The sequence below is a fragment of the Fulmarus glacialis genome, unplaced genomic scaffold, assembly GCF_000690835.1.
Source record: "Fulmarus glacialis isolate BGI_N327 unplaced genomic scaffold, ASM69083v1 scaffold13344, whole genome shotgun sequence".
Lineage (NCBI taxonomy): Eukaryota > Metazoa > Chordata > Aves > Procellariiformes > Procellariidae > Fulmarus > Fulmarus glacialis.
The window spans coordinates 5,114-33,052 of NW_009208753.1; the positions used below are offsets into that span (position 1 = coordinate 5,114).

The 27,939-nt window shown below is 40.7% G+C and overlaps 1 protein-coding gene across 1 annotated transcript; it reads left to right on the plus strand.

Moving 5' to 3' along the window:
• The first annotated feature begins 1,415 nt into the window (after positions 1 to 1,415).
• Positions 1,416 to 22,405, plus strand: TMEM27 (transmembrane protein 27). The gene is made up of 6 exons (XM_009576600.1): positions 1,416 to 1,506; positions 1,893 to 1,951; positions 7,572 to 7,657; positions 14,924 to 15,040; positions 17,820 to 18,014; positions 21,967 to 22,405. Exons 1-6 carry the CDS (start codon positions 1,440 to 1,442, stop codon positions 22,121 to 22,123), a joined length of 681 nt encoding a protein of 226 aa, XP_009574895.1. The 5' UTR covers positions 1,416 to 1,439; the 3' UTR covers positions 22,124 to 22,405.
• The last annotated feature ends 5,534 nt before the right edge of the window (positions 22,406 to 27,939 follow it).

The window sequence follows — 27,939 nt, forward strand, 5'->3', positions numbered from 1 at the left end:
GAATCAGCTTGATTTAATGGCTTTTAAAGATGGGATATCAAGTCCTTTGACAGCAGCTTCTAAAAATAAGATTAGGTTAGTGAAACAGTAAGTTCTCTGTTACCTGAAAGTCCAGGTATTCTCCGTTACCTGAAAGTCCAAGTATTCTTATTCTAACAACAATGGTTATTGTTTTCCATAAATTCAGTCCCACAGTTAACTAAAATTTTCTCACTGGTAGTCATTCTTGTGAAGGTCTTTGGGTTTACAGTCTTAAGACACACTTCTCAGTGCTAAGGGACCAACTGAAAGTAATTTTGAAGCGATCTTCGATTTAGGAACTAACCATTAATCAGAGTGGCTACAGGGGGAGTACAGCAGCAGAGTGGAATAAAACAATCCTGTCTTGCTGCCCACATTGCAGAGACTGTTCAAGCACTTGCGATACATTTCGGTTTTTGAATTCTTTCTCCTCTGCATTTATTTCTTTGTCTTGGTAAACGTTTGGCTAATAGTGCATAGAGTGCATAATTAACATACATGTGTATATGTACACACAGTGTGTCATATCTACAAAACAAGAATATGTCCTTATTCAACGTGCTTCCTATGAAGTCCTTTTATTGCACCTCTTCTTACTCCAGTGGCTACCATAACAGCAGGTCTTCCAACAGCACGACAGTAGTTCTCCATCTTTATAACTGTTCTTTTTGTGCAAAGCAATGCCTCAGATGTCGGGGGGTTTGTGTGGAATGAGGTGTTTGCTCTGCCGGGCTCAGGCAAGCGCCTGAGCCAGGATGCGGGAATGGGGCCGGGGGAGGGGTGGGGGGACATGGCACTGGGGCCACCGGGCCGGCCCTTCAGAAGTGCTGCGAGTTCGAAGGCAAATGAGGGGCAAACCTGAAGCCCTGGTTTGTGGGTCTGGGGCTTCTGCGTTCGCCGCGTATTTCTTTTGGAGGGATGAAAAGGGTGCCCAGTCTTCCTTTATCCTCAGGGGCCCTCTGTGGGGCCAGCCAGTTTCCCAAGGAGGCCGGGTGGCAGCTGAGCTTCAAATTGACCTGCTGTGGGTAACAGCACGGCATCCCGCCACCACAGTCACCAGCTGCTCTGGCACGACGTCCCTCAGACATCTTGTGTGCCTGGCTGACATCGCATCTGAGGGGGAAAAAAGGTTGGCCTGGAGCACTGTGTGAAGTTTTGTATTATTCTAAAAAGGAAGAAGGAAAATTAAAAACTTTTTACGGCCTTTTATTTACTACAGAGAAAGGTAGTAAATAACTAACAGAATACAGTTGTTTCTAGTGCCTGTTTTAGCTACAATAACGGGGGTTAATTATTAAACCTTTTACTTGGTTGCTCACTTGTGCTGCTGATGCTTTAATCCTGGGTCACAGAAAGTTTAAGAGTGCTTTACAGGGGAGACTCACTTCTTTTTGCCTCAACCTTTCCACACTGACGGGATGTTACGGGTTTTGCTGCTTATTCTCTCTGTAGTTGCCATTGCTCATGCTGAGCTCTGCAAGCCAGGTAAGTTTTGGAGCTGATTCCCATCCTTCCCCAGGTAAATGTAGCTATGAGTTTATGCCTAAAAAGCTGTCAGCTTCTCAGATTTTTATTTTAACTGGTTGTCTCCAGTTTGAAGATTGAAATGCTGAGCATTCGCTTCTTTTATGAGTTTGCAAATTAAGTATGGAAGTTGATCTCACTTACTTTAAAGAGGTCATGGTAAACCTCACTGAGACTCTGTAGGGCTGCGGCATTTTTCACGCTAGTAACTTCTGTTCTCCTAACCAGGTGATCTGTTAAGACACATTTAGGAGCTGTGATTTGTGAAATAATTAGAGAAGTAAATGATTTAAAATCCTATTTTGGCTGACTATCAATATATGTTTGCTTTTTTCTCTTTGTGTCAGATGCACAGAATGCTTTCAAAGTACGGCTAAGTATCAAAACAGCTTTGGGAGATAATGCAGTAAGTAAAGTATTTTCACATATTCTTCCTCACTGAATATCTGCCAAAACAGAAGTAATATATACTGTAAAATTTCTGAAGGCAGCACAAGCAATTTGTTCTGAAGTGTTAATTGTAATAGCTTGCTCAAGTCATAATCCAGGCATCCATTTCTTGACATATGACTAGCCCACTCCTTAAAATGGGATCCTCTTAGAGAAGTATAAAGCTTGCCTTTTCATAAAGGTAATTTTCTGGCAAAGATTTTTTTTTTTCCTCTGGAAAAACAGTAGAGATGTTACACTTTATGCATAAGAGGTGCTGCATAAATCTAAGTCTGTATTTTCGGAAAAGCACTTCTGCTTGAGAGTGCTAATTGTAAAGTCAAGCATGTCTGGGAAGAGAAGTAGGAAAAGATTGTTAGGTCTTTATGAAATGGGACTTTATGTCAGACTCTCAGTCAAGCATGATCTGTAGAGATCATTCAAGCATATCTCATCAATGCCCTACTAATGTAGGGCTTCGGATAGTGGCCTTTCTTCTCTGCCTGTGGTGCACAGGCTAGTCTCATGAGGACTTAAATGCTTTGGCTTAATTCAAGTCATTGGGCTTAATGTAGAAGTACTGGTGTGAGCAATAAGGGTCTGTGATACACAAGAGATTAGGACATTAGGTGACCGAATAGTCCTTCCTGATCTAAAGCGCTATGAAATATGGCAGAGCCCAGTACTTAGTTTGCAGTTTTGAATGCTTAGAGCAAATCTGCAGCGTGTCACAGGGCTCAACATAAAATTAGATATGAAATGTCTTGGACAGTCATCTCCACTGGAAGTCTGGTGTCTGATTATGTTAGGAGCCCTGGGAAACAAAAAGCAGTAGATGACATGGTATAAGAGATTGGAGATAAGAGCCTCTCCCTATGACCGTAGAAACCATTCTAAAATTACCGTGAAATATCAGGTAATTTAAACTAACATTAGCAGGGACCTAATTCTGCTGGTAACTTCATAAACCAGACAAATTTGGAAAAAATATTAAAGATACATCCTGAAGTATTTGTCTGTGGAAATTCATATTGAAGTCAATTCTCTTGGGTGAGATACTTTAATTAAACAGTAGTGCGAGCCTGGTTTGTTTAAAAATCTATTAAAAATAGTGTAATGCTATGGCTGAAAAGATGTCAAAATCATTATTGAAGCTCCTCTTGATGATAACTGCTAATATTTTGATTTAATCTTGGTTCAAAATAGTAGCAAAGAATGAAAATTGCAGTTCCCAGTAATGCTCTTTCTTAATGCTTTTTACTTCTCCAACTATAGTAAAATAAAGGGGTTTTGTTTGATGATTTGTGATTTTTTAAATTTTTCATCCAAAAAGGGTATGATACAAATAATTAATCTTAAAGGCACTTTATATTACAAGAAAAAAGCAATAACTGAGGAGTCTGTTGTTTTTTGTAGATAGATAGTAGTTTATTTCATGTAACAAAGTGTTTGAAAGTCCTAAGAATGGGACAATCTTGAACAGCGTTTTAGAACAACAACATGCTGAAAGTGGTATGATGCCATACAAAGTTACCCACAAATAATGAACAATTTATTAAGTGCATAGGTAGTAGTTCCTTTTCATAGCCATTGCAATCTTCTCTGCAAATGACTGAAATTGAAAACTGAAACTACTATCAAACTGAAATTCATTTTGGTTGAAGAATTTGGGACACTTTACTTTTTTATTTGATTTATTTATTTTAGCAAATAAAAGCGAATACTGTCATTGTATCATACAGGACACAGCCAGCTTAGAATATCTCGGTATAATGCTTTGCTACTGAATTTAATTTCATTCATTTCCAAGTCACTTCAAGCTAGATGATAACAGAAAACCCTGATACTATGGGCATTTTGCTCTAGGACTGGCAGGATAACTCCAATGAACTTTCAGGGGCATAGGAAATAGGTTAGTGTAGTTTTCCACACGATTTAGTGCATGCCATCCACTTTATGTGAGGCTGATAAAGACAGGACACGATTTTTTAATTTGTTCACAAGGTAGGATGTACTTTGAGGCAGGGAGTTCCATTTAGTGTATTTGTATAGTTCTTATCACAATGGAGCCGGAAAGAGCAGCTAAGATAGAGTAAGTATTTAGCTGTTATCATTTTATTTGCAAATAATGGGTGTACTTGACAGAGACATTGTTCGCTAACTGGTGGGAGGAAACGTGGTGTCTGTAAGCCTAAATGGAAGGAAGGTGATTTATTCTCTTCAGAGTCTCTCTGAAGACAGTGTTAACTTTATGAGTGGCTTCTGGAATAGCTGCTAGTCACTAGTTGCTTCCTACCCATGGAGTTAGCAGAGTGGTAGAGAGTTAATTCAAAAGGGCCAAAGACAACTAGGGAGTGAGCAGAAGTGATGTGCACTGAGAAGTCTATGTAACTGTGTCACCACTCAGTTTAACCGTAAGAGTCAAAGAGCTGGCACCTCAGGGGCTGCAGCCAGGTGAAGTAGAAGGTGCACTTCCCTTCCGGCTCATGTATTCAGGCTGTTTCCAGGGTAGAGGATGAAGGGGAGAAAGGCTGACATGCACCTAGTCTTGCCACCAAATGGGACCCAGAAATGTGTTCGTGTGTGTGTAGCCACACTGCAGTCTGAATGGCTGTCTAGTTAAAACACAGAACCATTCAGGAGGGAAGGGACCTTGGAAGGTCCCTAGTACCCTGCTGCTCAAAGCCAGGTCAATTCTGAAATCAGATCAGGTTGCTCAGGGCAATCTTGTAATATTATAATCTCATTCTACTAGCTTAAATTTTGTCTTCCTTAGAGCACTACTATAGCATTTCACCCTGTCAACAACCTACGTTCATCATCTTTTATGCATTATCTCATCAACCTCCTCTTTCACTAACAGGCACTTAAGACTGGCTTTCATAGTCAGGTGTGTCTAATTCTGCTCCTTCTTAACATATAAAGGATGGCAAGTGCAACTGAGCCAAGGTTTTTGTGTTTGCTTCTTTGTAGAGCAAAGAAGATGGTAAACATTAATAGTTCTGATACCATCGTGTAAGGTTTCATTGATAACAGAGTTATCTTATGTTTATAGTGTGTGGTTGCAAATGATATTTAATACATTTCCTCTATAGCAGCACAAAATGTACATCAATAGCTGCACTTCATAGGAACATAAGAACAGAAGCAACATCCTCACCCATCAGCTGCAGTCCAGGCCTTTGCAATTGGAGGAGAAAGGTGAAACTGATAAAGCCGCAGAGTAGAACAATTTGGGTTTCTTTGCACCTATCCTTCTGACTGGAGAAAGCTGATGATTAGAAATTGGCTTCTGGCAATTCGCGCCCACTAGTCCTGAATTCATACAGTTTATTAGCTTAAAGGTATTCTTGCCATACTTTTCTTCCTCATTATGTTGCCTCCCTCCTGCATATTCTTGCATGCAGTCATGTACAGAGGTTCTTGTTCATATGGAGCCCACAGCCATCTCCATCTCCTCTACCTCCCATCTGATCACTGTTTTCTTGGGGCTTCTTGCCCTTCTGCCCAGAAGGTTGTCTGCAGCATCTTCTCCTCACTCAAGCAAACCCCTGATTTCTGCTGAGCTTTCTCTGCTGGTCTCCTCCTCCATTTCTTGCAGCTTTCTGTTTATTCTGTCTTTTTTAAAGTGCTTACTCTTTCAGCTGGGGCTGGAGTTCCTCACTACAAATTATTTTCCCTGTTTTGAGATACCCTTTTTTTTACTCTGACTTAAAGAAGCTCTAGGTTACTGCGTTGTTTATGAAAACAATACTTGATAGTGTTCAAGACAACTGATTAAATTATCTCTACAGCTGGTTTAATCTGCTGGGTAACAAATGATTTTTTTCTGTCCTTTTGGACCTGTTCTCAAAAACTGCAGATGGCATGTAGGGATTCAGTCAATAGTACTACACACAGAAAAAGGAAGATCTTCCCTTTTAGTGCTGCAAATTGTGCTCCATGATTTAAATACAGATGTCTTTAAAATTACGACAAATAGTTTTATGGCTCTCATCTATATTAATTCCTCTACTACATTATCTCTTTTTCTTTTAGTACTAGTTGCTGTCATTACTGTCACGTTTTCATCAGTGCAGTGGGATCAAAATACAGGCTTTTATAATTTCTTTTCAAAGAATCCCTCTTTTTTTTTTTTCAGTTAAAGTTCCCAGACTGACATGCATTATCACAGTATGCTTACACCTCCCTTTATTCACAAGGCAAGAGCGGTGAGTCAGAATCCAGATTCTCAGCACTGCATCTGGGTTTTAACGCTACTCAAGTTTTCTGTTGCTCAGCTGTGTTGTCCCTGTCCTACCACATCTCAGAGAGTCCATTTCACAACTCATCATTTGTCTAGGGGTGATAAATATGATCAGCGTGACTTTCTGCCCTTTAAATGACTGCCTTCTTCCCTGCTTAAGTTCCCGATCCACAGGATGTCAGAGCAAAATAAGGGCTAATGCCTGCAAGTTGGATTCCTTCTTTCTGCGGGGAGGTTGCAGCTCCATGCATCCAAAACCAGAATTTAAAAAACAGAATTAAGATTTGGCATTTTCAATGCTGTTTACTCTACTGCTTTTTGATGTACATTGCTGGTTTTTGAATGTGTTATAAAGGCCTATGAAAAAGTAGGTCCAAGTTGTCAACGGGGTTAAGTATCCACACCGTTGCGTTTCTGGTTTGGATGATTACAGTGCAGATTTTTTTAATGCTGAAAGTTAAAGATTAGATTTGTGTTCTGACTGACTGAAGAAAGCTGCCTCTAACCGCCATTAATATCATTCCAAGAAACTTAATCTTTGTAATCTGCTGAAAGGGGAAATTCAATCAGTATGCCTCAGTCATGGCTCTTGTTATAAAAATGTAATAGGTGCAGTTCTTACAGGTCATTAGAATTGCATATGTGAATGAAAGCCCAGGGGAACCTAGTGAAGCTGTCTCAGAAAACTGAAATTATGGAGGCATGGTTTTTCGTCAAGGCAACAGAGAACAGTTTTTGGAGCCTGTATTTTACTTCTTATTGAAATAGTAAGGATGCTATTTTCTTTCTTTTGTCTCACGTGCAATGTAGTAATTTGTACTATAGTTGAGTCTGTCTTCTTGTTGCAAGGATGGCGTGCAGCAATAAGGCCATAATCTCATTTTATTTCCTGGTGTCCTGACATCCAACTCCCAGAGACTACCTTCAACATTAGCTTTTTTTTATTTTTCGGCAGAGCCAAATGGTCGTTGAGAGTGAATTTAAACCTTTTACTTTAACAGTGTTTATGCAGCAAAAGAGGGTGGGTGCAGCTGTGTGGGGAGAATTCTAGTAATATACCTAGTCTTTGGTACAAGAAACTTTACATCTCCAGTTTGGTCAGCTTTCAGAAAAGGTGAATTCATTCAGTTTTTCGAAACATTCTTTGCACTTTATATTGTGCTTTATAACAGCCGTTAGAAAAAGTCCTTTGTGCATGCTAAATAATGGGCAGGAATTTATTTTCATAGCACAACCAGAGAATTTATTCATTTTCTTGATCCATATAGCATTTCAAGTTCAGTGACTCTTTTCCCTCTCTGTACTGCCAGCACTGGTGCTGAAACTGATTATTTTCCATCTTCCTTTACAGTATGCCTGGGATGCTAATGAAGAGTACCTCTTCAAAGCAATGGTGGCTTTTGCAATGAGAAGGTATTCCAGCAAGAGCACAACTCAGTAAGCATCTACTCTGATTTGCCTTATACATATTAACAATGCTGCATGTAGTGGCCCATTCTCTGCTGTACTGAACTGTAGAAATCATTGTATACAGCTTCTAAAAACAGACCGTTCTAGTATATTTCTTTGACACCCAGATATATGTTAAACATCACATTCTCTCTGTCTTAAGCAGTATCCCTGTTGATGTGTCCTGGTTTCAGCTGGGATAGAGTTAATTTTATTCCTAGTAGCTTGTATAGTACTGTGTTTTGGATTTAGGATGAGAATAATGTTGATAACACACTGATGGTTTAGTTGCTAAGCAGTGCTTACACTAAGTCAAGGACTTTTCAGCTTCTCATACTGCCCTGCCAGCAAGGAGGCTGGGGGTGCACAGGAAGCTGGGAGGGGACACAGCCAGGACAGCTGACCCAAACTGGCCAAAGGGATATTCCATGCCATACGATGTCATGCTGAACAAAAAAACTGGGGGGAGTTGGCCAGGGGGGCAAGGCCGCTGCTCGGGAACTGGCTGGGCAACGGTCAGCGGGTGGTGAGCAGTTGCGTGGTGCATCACTTATTTTATATTCTTTTATCATCATTATTATTTTCCCTTCCTTTTCTGTCCTATTAAATTGTCTTTATCTCAATGCACAAGTTTTTTGCAATTCTCTCCCCCATCCCACTGCGGGGGAGTGAGTGAACAGCTGTGTGGTGTTTACCTGCCTGCCGGGTTAAACCATGACATGATGTGAAGTGACACAGCTGTGGATCTCAGTGGGATTGTGCCAATTCACTCTAGCAGAATCTGGCAGTAAGACATGATACCTTCTGGAGACCATACTAGGAGGAGGCGAAGGGACACATTGGCAAGGTCAAGCAATGCAGTACAGATCCTTGAATAAGCAACTTTGGGGCATGTTTCCTTAGAGCACAGCTTCAGCAGTATGCTGAAGATGAGCTGACTCAGAGAACTGGAAAGTGGATAGCTATGCTAGTGCTGTGTTCTGCTGGATGTATCTATCTCTGACATTGCAGCGGTTGAATTACCTAGCATCAAGAAGTTTCAGACGTTACAGTTCAGACATAAATCAGCCCTTAATTGGTTTTGGGATTACATCTACCCTGAGGTATTGAATATTCTTCTCAGGCTTCTGATCCTTGCTACTTACGAAATTAGGGATCGGATCAGACAGACCATTTAGCAAGCTGTATTTTCAGTATGTTCTTATTTTTCTTAAATGAGAAACCTTGTAAGTGTATTTCTATAGGCCTATTATTTTTTCGTTGTTTTTCATTCTTAAAGGAAAGATTTATGGTTCTGGTAGGCTAATGAGGATAAGGTTCTCAATTTACTTTAAAAAAAACTGCTTCAGGCTGTCTTTGCATCAGATGAAGCATATTCCACAGTTGCAAAGATATTAGTTAACCTTAGTCACATGATGATTATTGTGGCTGCCGCGCTTTCTCTTAAATAGAACGTGATTTCACCCTCCGTGTAACAGGAGTGTTTGGTTCCTTGCTGTTTCATTTTTATTCCTCAAAAGTTGTCTCCTTTGAGCAAGAGAGCCGTTACACCAAGCTTGACAAAACCGGCCAAGTATGCTACTGCACCCAATTAAAATGACACTTAAAAAAATGAGTCGAGATACAAGCTAATTAAAGGTGATTATGCAGGTCTTTTTCTCAGGTTTTCAAATTAGCAGAGTTTTCATCCAATATCTGATCCATAAAGATTTGCTTTTGTATATTTTTTTTAGTCCCAGGTCCTTTTTTTAAATTATTCTCTTCCTTCAAAGTCATGGTGCTTTCACACAGCAAAAATCCTGTGTCAGAAGCCAGTGATCTTTCTCCTCTTCAAGCACTGTGGCTCTCTGCAGACTCAACTAATATTAGAAAGCTTGGTGCAGGAATGGGAAAAAATCAAGCCAGTATGAAAGGAGTTAAAGTTTTAATGGAAGTTCTCTCTATCCACTCTGGGAAATCACAGAATTTATGCTCACTTAATTCAGTTTGCTACCAAGACAATTTTTCCTATGGACAAATATGATAATGTCAGTGTTACTCCAGTTTGAAGGTGGGGTTGCATACATCAGTAATTTCCTGCTACTATGTTTGTCAGAGGAGAAGTCAGTATAATATTGGAAACAGCTAGGTGTGGGCATCTTTACCTCTTTTTAAGGTGGTATAGGACTTCCTCATGGGGTATAACTTGTTGGAGTGTACCTTTGAGGTATAACTGGTAACTCTTCCAGGTCTTCTAGATACCTTTGGGGTCATGTGTAGACAGCATGTCAACCGAAAGACAGCTGTGCAGCTCTGAGATCTGGTACTACTTACTAGACAACAGGCTGAGGAGTTTCTTATCTGTAGATCTCTCCCAAATCCCAAGGGACCTCAGAGGCCTAGATGAACCTCCCAAAACACCCCAAATAACCTGCCTGTTACATGGGAGCAGGAAAGCTATGAAAGCCTCCATCCTGTTAGAAGACCTGGAAATAATGCGCTCTTTCCCCACCCTTGTGTCTGGCAGCTGGAAGGAACTGGGTATAGAGGAAGGAGTGCAGTCCATCTCCATCCCCTCTGCAGTGGGTATGGAGGTGTGGGAGCACTCAGCATCCCAGAGGGCACAGCAGCATGCTGTGCACTCTCGCATAGCTGGTAATGATAGTGGCAGGGGCTTGCAGGGGCAAGCAAGAGCTTGTGGCAAATAAATTGCATTACACTACAGGAGCTTTTACAGATAAATGCCAACAGATTTTCTTGGGGCGCTGAAAAAGATCAATGATCAATTATTCTGCCATAAAAGAACAAACAAATTGCTTGTGACTGCGTTCTGGTAGCATCTAAATTTACCCAAATTTTGCATCTCTGGTTAATTAAAGTTTTTTGTCAAAATAAAGACTTACGAAAAATTCACCAGTATTTTAGTTCACCAAATACTGATTCTGCCAGGGTATAAATTCTGCACAGGGCTATAAGCAGGATGTGACAAACCTCCCCTTTAACATCTCATTGATTTCAAACACACCCGCAGCCCTGCAGTAACTCACAGCCACAGCTAACTCCCACATGAGACCAAATGCCATTAACTTCAGCAAGCTGGTTCAGGCCCCAAAATAATTTGTCTGGTGAATCAGTATAACCATTGTTGCAATCTGTCCCATCATTTTTGAGATTCAAAGTCACCTTTTGTTAAACATCTGAAGCTGGATAAAAGCCAGCCTGTAATGACAAGCATTTGAATGTGCTGCTGGAAACAGCAGTTGATGCTGTTGTTGCCCTTGTGTAACCACTGAGTGACCCAACGCGGAATGGACATTACATCTCGAGTTCTCTAAAGTTAATTTCTAAACTAAAATTTAATAAATCATGGAGCTGTGTTTAATGTTTGAAAGGCTTGTCAAATTTTCAAGTTTGTGTGAAACAGAAGAAAGACACAATCCATCAAATTACTCAGTAATCAAATTACTCAGTAATTATTAATACAAATAAAATAAATACTTTTTTTTCAGTGGAGAAATAAACCCCCTTTATTTCCTGCTCCATATATGGCCTTTCTATTCATTCTCAATACATATATTCATGAACTACGTAAGCCAACCTTTGATCTCTCAATGTTAAAAAATTGTTGTCTGTAGCCTGTGTTAGTAACCCTGGTTTCTCTAATCTGTGACTCATTTGAAATAATATGCATCTCTTTTTGGGCCTGAGACTAGTTAATCTTTAGAGCAGAATGTCATCACATTTACTTTCATTCAAGTAACAGAATCTACTTTTGGTACATCTTCCCCCCATTTGTAGATAAAAAAAGCTGCAGTTTTCGTCAAGAAGTGACCAAAAAAAAATTCATCAACATTATCCATCTTCCTAAGACAGGCTAGTTTGATACTAAAAATATTGTGACCATTTAGAACAAAATAAGCTTCTAGAGTTAAAGCTGTTACGTCAAGGTGATCCCATGGCTGCTGTCCACAAAAAGGAAGAAAATAATGTTCCTTGCAGGAGCAGCTGCATAGCACTGGGTTGGAAGAGGCCTGATGCTTTCGGGAGAGCTGGAGATAGGCACTTGGGACCTGGGGACTGTGGTTCTCTCACAAGCTAACGGCCACTGTAGGCACCCAGATCCCTTTCAGTCTCTGGCAGCTCTTTGGTACCCCTAAACCATCCTTTAAATCTCCATAAGGAACAATGATGGTGTTTCAGGCCAAGGAACCATCAGGGTTTCCTGCACTCTACTCACTGGTTTTCACTTGCCTATATTAAAGGAAATGCAATTTTGGACTTTTGCCGTGGTGCCATAAGGCAGAACCAGGATCTTGCAATTTTGATGATAACAGTCTCCTATAATCGCTATGTCAAAAGTCTATCATCTACTAAGGAAATAAAAAGATGTCCACATATATGTTTACAAATACACTTAATTAGCATTGTGCGTGGAGAATTCAGGTTTCTCAAATCTAAACAGTGTAAAGGCATAGTTTTGTAATGCTTCTGCATGCTGTGAGTCAAACTTGTGTGGAAATAGCACAGGGAAAAAAAAAGTGTACCTGCTGCAAAGAAATTGCCACATTCGTGCTTGTTGAACCAGTCTGTTTTGGTATTTACTCAATCCCCTTTGGACTTCTCATGAGCGGTATTATTCTCTTCGGAGCCTGGAAGGATTTACAGCATTCGGATTCCACTGCTGGAAAAGTGGTGGCAGTGAAGCCAGGTTTTGGGTGCTTACAATCGAGCAAGGATTTTAGACACAACAGGGAGCAGAAAGGAGGCATATTTACATATCCTAGTGTAAGCCTTGCTGGCCAATTCATTCAGTGCTGTTTGTTCTAGAGAGAGATGCTGCCCCTAATGATGGCTGACCGCCCTATCTCATGCCGCCCTGAAAGCCTTGGCACTGTAGGGAAGACCCCGGGTTGAAGAGTCTCTTCAAGTCTCTGAACGAGAATGAGAAAGTCAGGGTGTTCTGCCAGTCTTTATCTACCAAATTTGTCTTTCTCTTTGGGGATCAGACTTTCTTCACTCACCCCATTTCAAGAACATCTGTAGGGCAACACAAACCCAGATTTTCTACCTGGACCAGTTTTTGATTGCTCCACAGAAATTCCAGCTTTAAGAACTGCAGTAACATGAAGCTATAGGTCCTACTGTTATAAATTCTCCTGATGGAAAACTTCCTCTGCAGATACAATTTTTGATATTCTGTGAAGTCAGCAAGAGTTTGTCAGCCACCAGCCAAAAGTAGACTCTTTTTTCCCCACCTCCTGTAAATTTTGTGCTTTGCTTTTGTTTTGGGAGGAATAAATCTGCTTTCATCTTCTGACTGTTGCCAGCACTCTGATGTGAACACCTTTTCAAATTCCAGAGGATGGCTTTCCTCTTTTATCCATAAAAATTCTCTGTATTTGCAAAATTGACATTGTTCCAGAGAGGTAAAAGTGGGTATTTAATCTTTGCAAAATCATTGCTTTCCATTTTATTGCGCATCTCTATGGAATATATACCTTTTCTGTAAAACAAAAGGTTGTTACGAACTATTGTGATCAAGCCAATGCCTGTCCTGCCTTAAAAGCGAACTCGTTCTTTTCTGGATGGAGACTACATCGGCAATTTTGGCTCCCTTATATTCCTTCATACCTCATGCTTCCTGCTCCTCAGGCCACTGCAAAGGTAATTTAATTACGTTGGTAATTAGCCAGCAGATGGCACTACAAAACTGAGCTCTGTGGCAGGGGAGATTGCTTGCAGCCGGGGATTTGTCACCCTGAGAAAGAGCACAGGCTGGAAACGAGATGTTAAAACTTGTATTTTGATGATGGACAGGCAAACCTTAAAACCAATTATAGTGGTTAGTAATGGGCATTACAAACATCACTGCAGTTAATTAAAAGAGGGGCTGCATTCTTCTTCGCTGGCTCACTGCAGGGTTTCCTTCTTCAGAACAGCAGATAATATCTGAAGACTGATCATCCCAAGCGGGGTCTGTCAAGACAAGGCGTCTGTGTTGTGCTTGTGGCCAAGTTGACCTTGTGCAAAGGTGAACCAAGTCCAGGCAGCTCTCTGGAAATAAAAATGATCCACATTCTTGGTCCTGGACTTTCAGAATATCTGCTCGCTGCTTGGACATAGCCAGTAAATCTGAATCCTGAGCCGAATTCTTTGAGTTTTTTATTAATGATACAGAACTAAATAATTTTTCCTTTTTTATCTATCTAGCTATCTGTCATTGAATTCATAAAGGCTTTGGCTTTCCTTCTATGATACATACTATGTTCCTTGCCATGCTGTAATAAATGCCACGTTATACAATTCCTGTATATTACACAAGTTTGGCTGGTTTGTTTCTTAGTTGTGTGAATAGACTAGGAACAGATAGAAGAACATAGATAGAAGAACATCTGTCCTCAGTCACTACTATGATACTAATGTATTAGCCTTCACTTCTTTAGTTTAAATACTCATGATGATGTCATTCCGTGAGGTTTTTCTAATGATAGTTCCACCATTTACTAGTATTAGTAGTAGAAAACAAATTTGTAAGAATCTGAAAAAAGGCATTTAAACGACATTTTGCACACTTTTTACATAGTATGCCATGAGAAGCTGCGTGCCTGTGCCCTTCCATTATTAACTTCACATAAAGCTGAGCAATCTCCTTTTAAAAGTTAAGAGAAGTATTTGTCATAGCATAAGCTAAAATGCCAGTGCCAGTATAATGTTGAAATTTAGTCTGTTGCCTCCACTCTGTGCCTGACTCTGTGCAGAAAGGCGTCAAAAAGAATAACATCAATTTCATTACTCTTTCTTCCAACAAATGTATTCTGTAGGAGGACTGCACTCACTTGAAAATCATGGGGGGAATCCCCCATGCCTGGCTCCTGTAGTATTAGCTGTCAAAAACTAAAATTTTAGTTCTTCAATGCATTTGCTCCATTATATGGCCTTTTTCACAGTCCTGATGATTAAGATGAAAATATATATTTTTCCATTTGATTATGCTAGATGTATGTCCAAGACCAGGTAATTACCAAGTTTGTAATAGAGTCAGAAATTTGTTTGAAGACTCACGTTTGGTCTCAGTAAGCTTAAATTTTTAAAAATCACATAGGGAAATGGGAAATGCTGAGTGAGATTTCTTCCTTGGGCATTAATTGTTACCTTTTTGAAATGTAAGAATTTTTTCCCCCTCTAGATGAAAGCAGTATTTTAAGAAAATTGGAAATATTTCAATTATTTCTTCCATGTTTCTTTAATGATGATTTTTGTTTTAACCGTCCACAGAATTTCCAATGTGCTGCTCTGCAACGTGACGGATCGGGTATCATTTTGGTTTGTGGTCACAGATTCTTCAAAAAACATGACAACTGTTCCTGGAAGTGAGGTAGAGGCAGCCATCAGGTACAGTCACTGCTTCTGTAGCCTTTTCTTCCTTGCTGACTGGGGAAGCTTTCTCTCTCTGGGCCGTGTATGAATGAGCACTCTGCCTCTTTAAGGATAAACTAATCCAAGTAGTTAAAACACCAAGGGGTCAGTACTCTTTCATGCATGTGAGATTAGAAGGATTTTTAACAGTCCCACAGAATGCAAAGCATATGAGCCTTGGGATTATAACTTTGGAAGGAGTCTCTTAATGCTGGAGCCTTAGATGAAATCTAGTCCCTTTCCAGAGCCCTACCTGTAATTTGCTGTCCAGTGTGTGGCACATACACTGCTCTCATCTTGCTGCTATATTTCCCAGCGAGAGAGCCTTCTTCCTCAGATGATGGAATTGCACACTTTCTGGGTGGGATTTATAGGGTTTAACTTTTGCTGCATGCTGCATGTACATCTGTACCTGGACTAATGACCATAGTCTCCCTTTCAGTGCTTCTCAAGTACAGTTCATCTGACTTACTTTAGAAGTCAGCTTTCACATGAGAAGAGCTCGTGTGAACTCTTCATGAGCAGAGCTGGCTGTGTCCCAGCTTGGCTTAAACAATTTTATACTCACATTCCTTTCATACCAGCTCTTTATAGAATGCCAGTCACTATCGTAGCTGAGCATTGCTTTTACAAAGTACCATGCGGTACAAACCAGTTTGCTTTCTACTAAATATCACATTCTGTAGTCAATAAAAGCAAGAGTGTGGAGCTGAAGAAGGACAAAGAAAACATAGGGAATCTGACTTCAGTGGTCCACCAAACCTACATAAGGAGTTTATAGGGCTGACTCCCATAAGCAGCATAACTCACGTACATTTCTCAAGCACGGAGTGGAAAACAGACCTCTTTGTTTTTAGACATTCTGTACTTTGTCTTGAAAATTCATGTTATCTCTATGGAGGTGTAATGCCTAATTCCTGATGAATGAGTATGCGTTCTTTTGAAAAGATTAACTTTTAAGCTTATGAGCAGATTAAACTATTTCCTACAGAGACACCAAACAATAGCTTCATAGCATTAGTGGAGGAAGCAGATTATTTATTCACTGAAGCTCTCTGTAAGAGTGCTGGAATGCAGGGTTTTTGCATTTCTGTTGTTCTTTGATGTGTTCAGTAGCATAAGCTGATTTATTTAAGTCTTTTATTTGCCCTGTTTGCCACAGAAATTGGATGCTATTATAGTATGTTTGGGTTTTAACTGTGGTCTGTCACCCGATAAAGAAGAATATGCTATTTATGAAAAGTTTTAATTCCTACCTAACTTAGAAACAAGAAATAAATCGGTCTATAAAACTACAATACTTTTTATTCAATTGCTTCTGATTGCAGACTTCCGTACTAAATCATTATTCTAATTCTTCGTACTACAGTTGCACATAAGAACGCTACCAGTGTACCAGGATTTTATTGTATGAGGTTCTCCACAAACTAAGAATAAAGAGGAAGGCAAACCTTCTCAGAGCTCTGTATGAGTCCCAAGATCTTGCATGAATATACACAAGATATATTTATGCATATACAAATACAAAACCTGTAGTTACCTGCACGTGTTTCAGCACGTAATTCTGTAACTCCAGCCGTTAGATGAGGGTGAACAATGCTTATTTCAGCTGTTCACAATGATCCTTTTATATCAATAAGGATGAAAATCTTTTTTAAATCAAAGATGGCTTACTGTATTATGAGTCTTATAATATGCTATGGCTTTCAGTCCTCTCCAGGATTGTTAGCTTTCCATTAAGGCTAAGAACTTCCTGTTTAAGGGACAGTCAAACATTATGATTTCTGAGAAAAGAAATTCGCAAAATCTTACCTATATTTCCCATATATCTGTTCTTAGGAAATACTTGCTCTATGGTAAATAAATTGAATTGTATACATGAAAGAGCTGCTGTAAATCATACAACTGCAATCAAAAAGAATTTCTCAAGACCAATATATGTAATACATTTTCTCAAAAATTTCTAACATTTTGAAAAAGCTAATGAAAGATGCTGCTAAAGCCTTTAAAGGCTGCTTAGATTCAGATCCAGAAATACCTACAAATGCTTAGAAGTAATGATTGTGGGTGAAGATATCTATTAAAGGGTAGCAGTTGTACTACTCATATGAAAAAGCGTATTTCTCAGACTTAGTTTCTCATAACGGAAAAAATGTGCAAAGTAAAAATCCCTTTAGCTGCAGGGAAGAAGAGCATGTTGGCAATAGGGATTCTTCTGGACCAAATCGTATCCTATGCTTCATGGACCTAAGAAAATCTACAGCAACAAGAGCAGATGTACCTGCCCATAACATGCAGGATGGTTCAGTTTGAGGAACCAAGGGGCACTGATAAGTAAATCCTCTGAGCGTTGCAGGATAGATGTGCCACTCCCATGCTAATCTTGAATGCTGCATGAGCAAGACAACAGAGCCACCCTTAGAGATTACAACCTGGTATGTGTTCAGCACGTGGTCCAAAACAGAAAAAAGTAATAATACTGTACTTCAGGTCTCATCTGTATTTCCCAATTTTTCAGATAAATACATATGAAAGTCTGGTGTTCAAAACCTTGTAAGTGTGTGGGTGTCTATGGATTACTGATAGGGTCTATGTTAAAGTGAAGGTCTGTGTAATCCTACCAACGTCATGCTGGATCAAATTCAGCCCTGCCAGACTTGCAGCACGTACATGAAAGTTCCTCTTTTTCTTCTATCCTTTTAAGTTATAAAATACCTTTATAAAGAGTTGTGATGTTCTTTGTGTTTTTATGAAGGATGAACCGGAACAGAATCAACAGTGCCTTCCTACTGAGTGACAAAACACTGCAGTTCCTGAAGATAACCTCAACCTTATTACCTCCTGTTGAACCCTCCACTCCTGTCTGGCTTATCGTATTTGGTGTTGTTCTTTGCCTCATTGTGGCTGGAATTGTTTTCCTCGTTGTTGCAGGGATTCAGCAACGCAAGAAGTAAGCTTAGCTTTTCTTCTGTTTTAACTGAATACTGGCAAATTAAGTCAGCTGGGCTGGTTTTGCTTTTCAGATCAGCCTCAGAGAAATTATAGCTGTGCCCCCCCTCCCTCCATAGGTAAAGATAACCCATGTGTCCTTTTCTGAGGAAAGGGGTTAAAATTTTTAACTGTGAAGTATAGATGCCTTAGTAATGCTGGGGTGTAATGAGGAAATAGGGAGTATAAGAATATGATCCTGGAGGCCACCTAAGTAGAGATGATAGCTTTACAAAGACATTTGCTGTCATTCTTCTCAAGGTTTAATGTACCATAGGTGAGCCTCCTTTCACAGAATACCCAAATAGCTACCAAGAGGGAGAAGGCTGGCAGTGACTGCGCCCCTTCCAGGACAGTGGTGTCAAAAGCTGGCAGGGCAAAAAAAACCTTGCTGCTGCAGTTTGAGAAGCCTCAGTAGAGGACACAATAATGATTAATGTATGGCTGAAGAGGGCCTGCTCAATGGAACAGTGCATGGTCTCACCCAACATTAATGACCTGATAAGTCCAAAGTACCCAGTCCTTCACAGGTTCATGACCAGATCTCCCCATGAGTCTAGGTGTTTGCTGTTTGGCAGTAGGGTAGGAGAGAGAGACTCGCTTTTCCTCTCAGTTTCTACCCTGTGGTGGCACTGGTGAAAAAGAGAAGGCTATTCATGCTTCCCTAGTGTGAGCATGTTGGAGCAGGCCAGACAGTAGGTGGAGTTTTGGTCCTGCCATCTCTGTTGGCTCAGACTTGGGCATAAGGAATAGAAATTTCTCAGCTGAGCTGAGGTTCTGCCATAGAAGTTCAACTTCTGCCATGATTTAGGCTGCCACAGACGTTAAGTTAACACAAAATTATGACTTCAGCAACAGAGTCATACAGGAACAGCAGAAGAACTGAAAAAGGGTAGATTTCTAGTGACAGCTAGATGATGTTAAAATTATTGAATGTGTGGTGGACTGCATCCCCAAATATATCAGAACTATATATGGGTTTCTTATATGAAAAGTGGTGTGTTGCAGAGCCTTTTTCTTTCTGCCTCATTATCACCTTGAAGAAGAGTTGCATGAATTTGCAAAACCCCTTTCTGTTTTCAAAAAACAAAATTCAACAAACAGTAGATGAGAGATGCTGTTGGGGAAAGAGGAGATCTGTGAATAATTTAAGCCCTGTCACAACCTTCCATGTGGCATGGGCTGAGTTATTTTATCCCCTGAACTTAGGCAACCTCTTCTGTAAAACTGGAGAATAATGTTGCTTCCTGAAGCCCATAACTGCCCTCTGTGTAGTAGCATGGCTCTGTGTATCTGTATAGTGCCTAACTCAAAGGGGGTCTTTGAACATTTCAAATAAGTGTAATATAAATAAATTATGCTAAATAGCTATGATTTTTCTAGCTAAAATAATCATTTGAAATCACTTTATAACACACTGAAAGACAGCATTTTCCCCCCTCTGTTTTCAAAATAACTCAGCTGAGCTTGAGCAATTCCCCTCAATATGGTGTAAACTACACGCTCTTATCATCATACCACTGGTAATATGGCTTGTTGCTGCCTGCTTACGGTCACTTGGCATCCTTTCTGTCTCATGCTCTTGTTGTCCTTTTAGTTGTTATGCTCCTTTTCAGTTCTCCCTCTGTTTCCCTACTCTGCCTTTACATACACACAACTTTTCCTCAGAACAGATTCATCCAAGATTGAACTCTAACCCTCCTTTCACATCAATGGCATCTGCAGGCAGGGGCAGGGGAGTGAGAGAAAGGATAAACCAATTATATATTTCTTCCATCTACTGTTGCAAAGACTGGAGAGGTAAAAGGATGGTCTGGGCTATTTGGCTTCTCAAAAGAAGAGACATCAGAGAAGAGAATTTCCAAAGTGTTAATTTCTTTTTCAGGCACCAAAGTATGTGACCAGGTTGTCAAAGACTTCAGCATGTCCACTAATGAGTTTTCTTGGAAACCCCTCCAGAGCTGACATAATGGCAGCTCTGTTGCCTAGCAAGCTGTGTGGGAAATCTGGCCCCAAGGACGGTGTTGACTTCTCATAAATCTGGCATTTTGTCTTTATTGGCCTTAAAGTACTAGCTAAATACCTCGGTTCAGTTAAGTTCGAAAGCACGTGCTTCAGGCTGTTGATACTCAGGGTGGCAGGGAAGCACATGATTGGCCTATAATGGAGTTTCAGTAATGAGTTAGACTCATGCGTCATTTCTTGAACTGGAAGATTTTCTTAATTAGGTCTTCACTGTGCATCACTGCCAACATGTAAAATTCCAAGCTGCAGCTGCCTGCAGCTTGAAAAGCTCCATGTGATTGTAGCCCTTAACTCTACAGTAAGCTGGATCAGACACACTGTCTCCCAGTCTTATGTTTGTTCTCCTCTGTCATCACAGCAATAGGACACCTCCGACTCCGATTTGGCACATACCCAGGGCAGGACCATCCTCTACTGTCTATGTTGGGCTTGACTGAAGTCCACCCCTACCCCCAAAATCCCACCTGCAGCAGAGGCCATAAACATTTGCCTTGAGAAGAGTGAAAACAGAGTAATGGCACACAATGCTTCCCTCTGTTACTCTCCCAGCATCTAATTTGCAGCTGTGGGCCTTCACGAGCTGGATTTGGTCTTCATGTATTGGGTAACCCACAATGTTTTTTCTTCCCTTAACTTGTTGAGTCTCCCCTTGGACTCATAGAAATTTTTAGCTTCTCTGAATTCCTATGGCAACGAATTCCACACATCTTGTTTCTTTTAAATCTGCTCCTTAGTATCTTTTATGTTCTGCCCCCACAGTTCTTGTGTTAAAGAACACTCCTTTTATCACTGTAAGTGCAGATACAGTGGCCAGAGGTCAGAGGTTGCCCCACTCTACTACTCCCACATTTATTTTTAGCAAGTCTGTAATGCCAAGAATCTCCCGAAGGCTAGTAAAATTTTATTATTGTTAATATCGCTGATATTAGCAGTTATACTAAGTCAGGTTGTTATGATTGTCCTGAGTCAGATTGTTACAGTACATGTCGTGGGATAGGAAGAAGCAGTGGAGCTGACCTTTGAGTTTCTTATCCTCTGAAACTGCTGATGCTGCAGGCTGTAAAGAACAGCAGGTTTTTCAACTATGAACTAGTAGATCTCAAGGTCAGAATAAATCTGGAATTAAAGGAACATCATGACATGTTGACTGATATTTCTGTATTACATCTTCTTGTGGTTGTATTTTTAGGTAATTTTATTCAGCAACTATTTTTATATGCTTTTGGTGAGAACTGGAGCCTGGAAAAGTGAAAGCCATGCAATTGTGTGATCTAGAAAACAAAAGTATAAAATACTGGGTAGGAAGGTGGCTGTTAATGAAGTTTGAACTTAAAATGCAGATTTGCAGCATTGAGAGTACCTAACTTCTGAAGATGGTCAAGGAGTGTGAGGGCACTCAAGTCTCCATCATTGGAGGCTGTAGTCTAAAGCTGATCTGTTTCTAAAAAGTATGTTTTAATTTGTCGACATCATGGGGTGAAATCTGTGACATACATAACAGGGTTAGACTAGATGTTTAGTGCAGCCCTTCCTGATGTAAAGCAAAAACAGATTTAGAGATTTTTTCCATTTTTGTTTTGCACCAACTTCTCCTTCTGTACCCTCCAGTCATTTAACAGAACAAGGAGCTGAAGTAATGTTTATAACGTATTTACAACATGTTTGCTCTAGGTGTTCTGATTCTTAATCCTGACCTCAAACCACTAAACCAGGCCTTCCAATATGTGGGCCTCCCATCTTCCGTGGTATATTTACAGTAGCAAAGAAGTGCACCAGATTATGCCTTTCAGTCATAACCTATGATAAACTTCTGACTAAATGCACAGTTTTCTGTCTGTGGAATTGTGGTGGTCAACAGAATGAGATGATTTTCTCTTCCTTGTTTTTAGAAAGAATAAAGAGTCAACAGAGAGTGAAAATTTAGAAGAGAGAGGCGAAGTAACAGTAACAGTAGAAAATGGGATTCCTTGCGAAACACTGGATTTAAAAGCAGGCCACATTAATGGAGTCTTTGCAGCAGATGATGAACGGTTCACGTCCTTATGAAATGCTGTCATTGCTATCTGGCGGTTTTTTGAAAGACTCCTGTGCCTACCTTATCTCATCACTACTCCTGAATGTCAAACATGAAGACAAGAAAGATGTCTTTTCACTTAATTTCCCTCGAGAGAACCTTTTGCTGATAACACATACACTCAAGCCTCCATTACAAAGCTTTTGTTCATGAGCAAAGCAAGACCTCAAATGATATCCATTAAAGATTTCCAGAAGATGTGTGGCAGAACAGGGTTGAAACCTGCCTTGTGTCAGGTGTTTAATTTTTAATGATTATTTAAATATGTCTATTGCTTGTTTTTCCCTGATATAAATGTGAAACTGCATTATTCCTGAATGTCACTGGGGAGATCATCTATCATTGTCAATTCTTGCTGGGCTTGCTTTCAAGCCATGTGCAAAAGTTTCTCTGTAAAATGACTTCCGTTTGCTGATATGCTGTATGCCTTTGGATGGAATAGTGATCAGTGCATGAAAGTTTTAATTTATCGAGGAAAAAAAAGCAAGCTTTTACAGCCTCCATAAGAGCAGGTTAAAAGCAGCTGGGTCATCTGTAGCTTTAGTACTATCAAGGATCTGGTACTAAAAATGTTTTTCACTTAACAGTTAAAGTCACAGATTACATGACCTGGAAATTAAAAGTTTGAAATTTGTTGAAATTAAAAGTTGCAACAAAGGTCAGATTTTCCAAAGGTACAGTCTGTGGTTAGTGGCCCAGCTCTCATTAAATCTATGAGGGCATTTCACAACGCTTTGAAAAAATCTTCCTTACATTTTTTAATAATAAAACTAGAGCAGATTTCCAAGACATAGCGAACCCGGGGTCAGAACCTCAGGTTCATGAAGAGAACCTGAACTCTTCATGTGACAGCTGGATAGCTCTTGAAAAGATTCAGTGCTTGAAACACCAGCTGCTGGGCTTGATGCTCCTGACCTGCATGAGAACGTGGAGGTGGTGGTAAGTCGGCAGAGGCCATTCAGACCTGTGTTTCCTATTTGTGTGGTTGGGAGTTGAGGGCATCAAATCGTGCCAGACCCTGAACTGCGTTGTTGGATTACTTTGAAGTCAGCCATACATACAGACTGTGCTATCTGTGCCCTAATCCCGTTCCCGTTTAAATCAGTGATAAAAGTCGTACTGATTTCAGAAGAACTGGGCCCCAGTAAAGGGGAGTTGTACACGTGGTTAACTGCACATAGAGAATGGAAGTGTGTTGAAGCAAAATATGGTATCAGCAGTCACCAAACAGCTGCCCACATCACTGGAGGCAGGATTTGACCATTAGCCATCCTGTTTCCTGTATCATGTTTGGAGGCGATATTAGAAGACCCAATTACTTATTAGGGTTATTCCATCAGACTCCTAACCTACAGGAGCAGGGTAAAACAGGGTAAAAGCTGCTTGTAAAGGACCCTCCAGTGTCCTGAACGGTACAAAGGTTTCTTGTCTCCCAGGGTACAAATCCTTCAGCATTTTGGCTGTATCGAGCACTTTTGGCTGTCAATTTGACTCAGAGCTGGCTCTTGGATACGAGGGGAGCAGAAGGGGAGGAATAGGGAGGAGAAGGGGAAGCAGCGGGGTGAAGGGAGAAAGCTGAGCGGGGCTAGGGGAGGCGGGGAGAGGAGGGCTAAATGCAAAATAAAACTATGGATCCCGCTGATCATTTGCCTCACGTGGTCTCATCTGTCACAGTTGTCTTTGATGTCCTGCTGGATGGTCCCTCTGGACAAAGACTGCATCTTCACTGGCCCAGAGGGTGTGCTGCTCCATTCTGGAAAAGGATGAATAAAGTCAGTTATTAGTGATAATATCTCAGTGCTTCAAAATTACCATCCACAACATGGAGATACATTTTTCACAGCAATGTCAAAGATTAAGCTTACCAGTGTTTAAGATCATTTGGAGGGAAGATATAGAGTACAGTGTTATTATTGCTTCCTCAGTCATTGCTCCAAGGTCTTTCACTCAGGAAGAGTTTTATTGCGGTAATTCAGATCCCATCATTTCTAAACCTCTACACTTTTCGCATTGTATGACAGCGACACTGCAGTATGACCACAATGGATTGCTGTAACTGCAGCACCTCTGCAAGAACCCGTGAAAGATTTCGGTGAGAATAGCTTGGCGGTGCAAGAGCAACCTTGAGCTACCGATTAAGAATTATTGTTATCCAGTATTGTACTATATGATACCGAAATAAAATTCAGTTGATATGAAAAAGGGCCAAGCATATCTGAGCATACTTCTCAAGACCTGAGTGAAGGTTCAATTCAGCCCATGGCACTGGCCAGTGATTTGAAAAGAGATTGAAAGCCTCTGAACAAAACATTATCTGATGTGGGCTGACTCTGGTGGTAAGTATTTAATCACTGACTTCCTCCCAGTTCACCTTTTAGCCGTGTAATTACTTTATAGCAGTTTGGCATAATTTTCTGCTAATGATGATGTGGGATTCACCCAGAGCATACATCTTGCTTGCCTCTTTGCTGACAGAAAATGGCTTGAGAGAATCAAATGATAAATGATCAGGCAGGTATCACACTTTAGCAATGCTTTGAAGTCAGTGTTGGTATTAGCTTTTTTACTGAAATAGGTGCCACAAACTAGGTTAATCAAGGGCACAGTGCTACAGAAGAAATAAATCTCTTTTCTAGTCTCTTTGTGCAGCAGGATCGTATTAGAAAACAAAGAGCACTTTGATTTGGTAAAGCCTGTCCTCCAGAGCCTACAAATGGTATGATGACAATTTATATCCCTTGAGGATCTGGCCCAGATGTTCTATGTAACTGTGTAATTTTTGCTTTTTTTTCTCTAAACCACCTGCCATCGAACGACCTGATGATAAACAGGAAAGTGAGTAACAAGCAATATAGACTGTGCTGTAAACTACTTCCTAAAAACAATGAGTCGGTTCTGCTTTCAGTTACATTTGTGCTGTGCCAATGAATTTCAACAAAGAAGCATGGTGTGCCCGAGACTGAACTGTTTCATTTTCAAGAACTGCATTTGAGAAAAGAGAGGAGAAAAGAAAATTCAATTAAATGAAGCAATAAAGCCAGAGAAGTTCTGTTTGAAGAAAATCTGCAATGTTTATCGCTAGCTCCACATCCCCAGCGAGTCGACATTTCAGGAAGGACGTTGCAGTTCTGTTCAACTTACTCGAGAGACAGTATTGATGTCTAGGCTAGAATGAGCACAAATCATGCATGAGTAAGTTGTTTACGCTGTCAGTCATTAGCTACGCATTTGGAGTGCTGGAGGACATTGGGAACTCCGCAGTGCCCTCCTTAAATTAGGGACCGAGTCGGTTGTGACACAACCATTTGCTGTGTGCAACCTTCAGCATTGTATCGACCACAGACTGGTTTTGTAAATGAAATTAGTAATCCTTATTTATCGATATTTATTTAGGGAAGATTGCAGACTGTGAGTCCTTACTCGAGCCATTCTGCCACTTGCTTTAAGGAAAGCTAACCACTGTCCTGCAAGCTGAGGCTTACTGTGTGTTGGAGAAAACTAGACTGAAGCTTGTTCTGTCACATCAGCACTTGCCTCTTCTCTTTCAGGACAGTGTACAAAGTCTTGAGAGAGTCTGTCTGTTAGCCCACCTTGAAGTCTGTTACTGGCAACTGGACCCAGTATTCCCCGGGGGCTCTGCCAGTGCTGAAGAGCCTGGAGGGATGACCTCATGGGCCTTTTGCAGACTATATGCTCTTATTTGTTTGTCCAGGTATGACATTTGCTTCTGTCACGCTGACCTTCATGGAGAACACTTTCCTGGCTATGCCTTCGTAAGGGGACACCTTTGTTCCGCATTTTGAGGGATGACATAGCTGAAGCCAGTTCACTCTTTCTGACGTTGTTCGCAAAAGAGAAGGGTGAAGTGGCCACAAGGAGCCTCAGGGCAGGATTCAAGTCTTATTCCTTCATCACTGTGAGAATGAAATAATTTCCAAATTAATACAAATCACAGCATTAGCACAAGAGCTTCTGGTTTGATAGTTTGGTTCCAAGAACTGAGCATCAGTTTTGACCAAGCAAGGAGTGTTATCACATCTTGACAGAGTTTTTCATGTGTAACCTCCCCCATGTGGGAAAACAAAAGAAATTACTTTAAAACTTAGGGCAGAAGTGCAACAAAGACTTAAAATAACTCCCAGTGAAAAGTGGGAGTCTGTGTTTCTAGATACTCTTAAAAACATGGCTCAGATGCCCTCAGAAATTTGGCCAGTTCATCAGTGCAGTAACCTGTGACTCATGAAATGAGCTGTTTTAAATGCACCAAGTTTTACAGAAAATGAATTGACCAACTGTCCACAATCCATTAGCAATGAGCAATCTGTGCTTGGTTTTCTATGAGCAGTTCCTTTTGGCCTCTCAAGGTTTTTGTTTCCTTTTAATGTGGCATGCAAGAAGGGATGTGTGCAACGGAGTGACACCGCAGCTTCCTACGCTACCGGAGAATTGCTAATGAAAAATTTGCTCTGTTAGATATGCCTAATTTGACGGACTGAACTTCCTAGTTTTCAAATCACATAAAGCTAAAGTATGTTGACAGTGATGAGTGATACACTCTTGCCAGCACAAATGTGTCAGTATATTCAGTTTTGTGAATACATTAAGCACTGTGGATGCACTTAGCATAATGCATTTGCGTTTTAACTGGATATTCTGTGGCTGGATTGATGTTTGCATTTCTGCCCAAGATAAAACGGTGCAGAGGGATTCTACCTACATAGCACGGGTTCACCTTTGTTCTCAGTAAAGTCAGCAGCTTCAGTAGGAACTGAATTTGACTTAAGATCAAAAAGAAAAGTTTGATTTTGCTATCTGTCCTCTTCCTTCCTGCTGTGTTTCCCTTTCCCTTAGAGGTGGCAATCTGAAGCTGTCAAAGCATCTTATTAGCTACAGCAATGGCTAGATAGAAAACATTTAATTTTGGAGAAATGGGTAGAGTGTTCTGGCATTATCTCTCTATCAGCTTCTACCGCTCTCCTATCATTTAGATTCTAATTGCTACAAATTACAGTGTGTAGCTTTTATCAGTTGTAGACCAACAGGAGTTTTAGACTTTGGACTAATGTTCTCTATGATATTGTATCTAAATGACATTGTAGATGCTGATGTGCAGACATGGTCACTGTAAAGCGAACTGGGACCACTCACTCCTGCCTTAGTAAAACTGAAATGAGAAACGCGGGTTGCCTAGATGAAAAGCTGTGTTTTGCAGGATCAATACCCTTCCCTTCATTGGTGAGGCAAGGTGACTTTTTGTAATGGACAAGGTGTAAGGAATACAGAATGTTGTGCCCCTGAATGGTTCCCTCTCCTCTGTCTCCTTAACTATGGTCTTGATTTAACCTGCCTATTTGTACACTCATCTGCCTTCCTGAAAATCATTCAGCTTCAATGCTTTCTCCTAAACCTTGCAAGAACACTTTGGTTTCCTGATGCTTTGGGCAACTGACAGCACCTTTACACAGCTCCTGATGTTGTCTTCAGATCTGGACTTGCCCCTGCCCACGGGGCACTTGCCTCCTTGGCGATGCTGGGCACGCTTTGACCCGGGGAACAGCCACCAGCCTGCGCCTCCCTTGGAGCGTGAAGGAGTGGGGCAGAGGCGACAGCTTCTCTTTAGGTCTGAAATCCAGGGAGCGAAGCAGCCTGTCTTGGGACAGGAGCTTATTGAGGGATACAGATTAGTCGTCCAAGGCACTGGATGTTTCTGCAGAGGAAGAGCCAGCTAAGCCCAAACTGCTGATGCTTGAGCCGAGGCTGGCTGCTGGTACGTGCCTTTTGCACAGGA

What these genes read in the sequence shown, in the direction of transcription:
- TMEM27 (XM_009576600.1), top strand. Translation starts at nt 1,440, where the DNA reads ATGTTACGGGTTTTGCTGCTTATTCTCTCTGTAGTTGCCATTGCTCAT. An exon ending in TGCTGAGCTCTGCAAGCCAG is followed by an intron (nt 1,507 to 1,892) that starts GTAAGTTTTGGA and finishes TCTTTGTGTCAG; the next exon opens with ATGCACAGAATGCTTTCAAA. An exon ending in GGGATTCAGCAACGCAAGAA is followed by an intron (nt 18,015 to 21,966) that starts GTAAGCTTAGCT and finishes CCTTGTTTTTAG; the next exon opens with AAAGAATAAAGAGTCAACAG.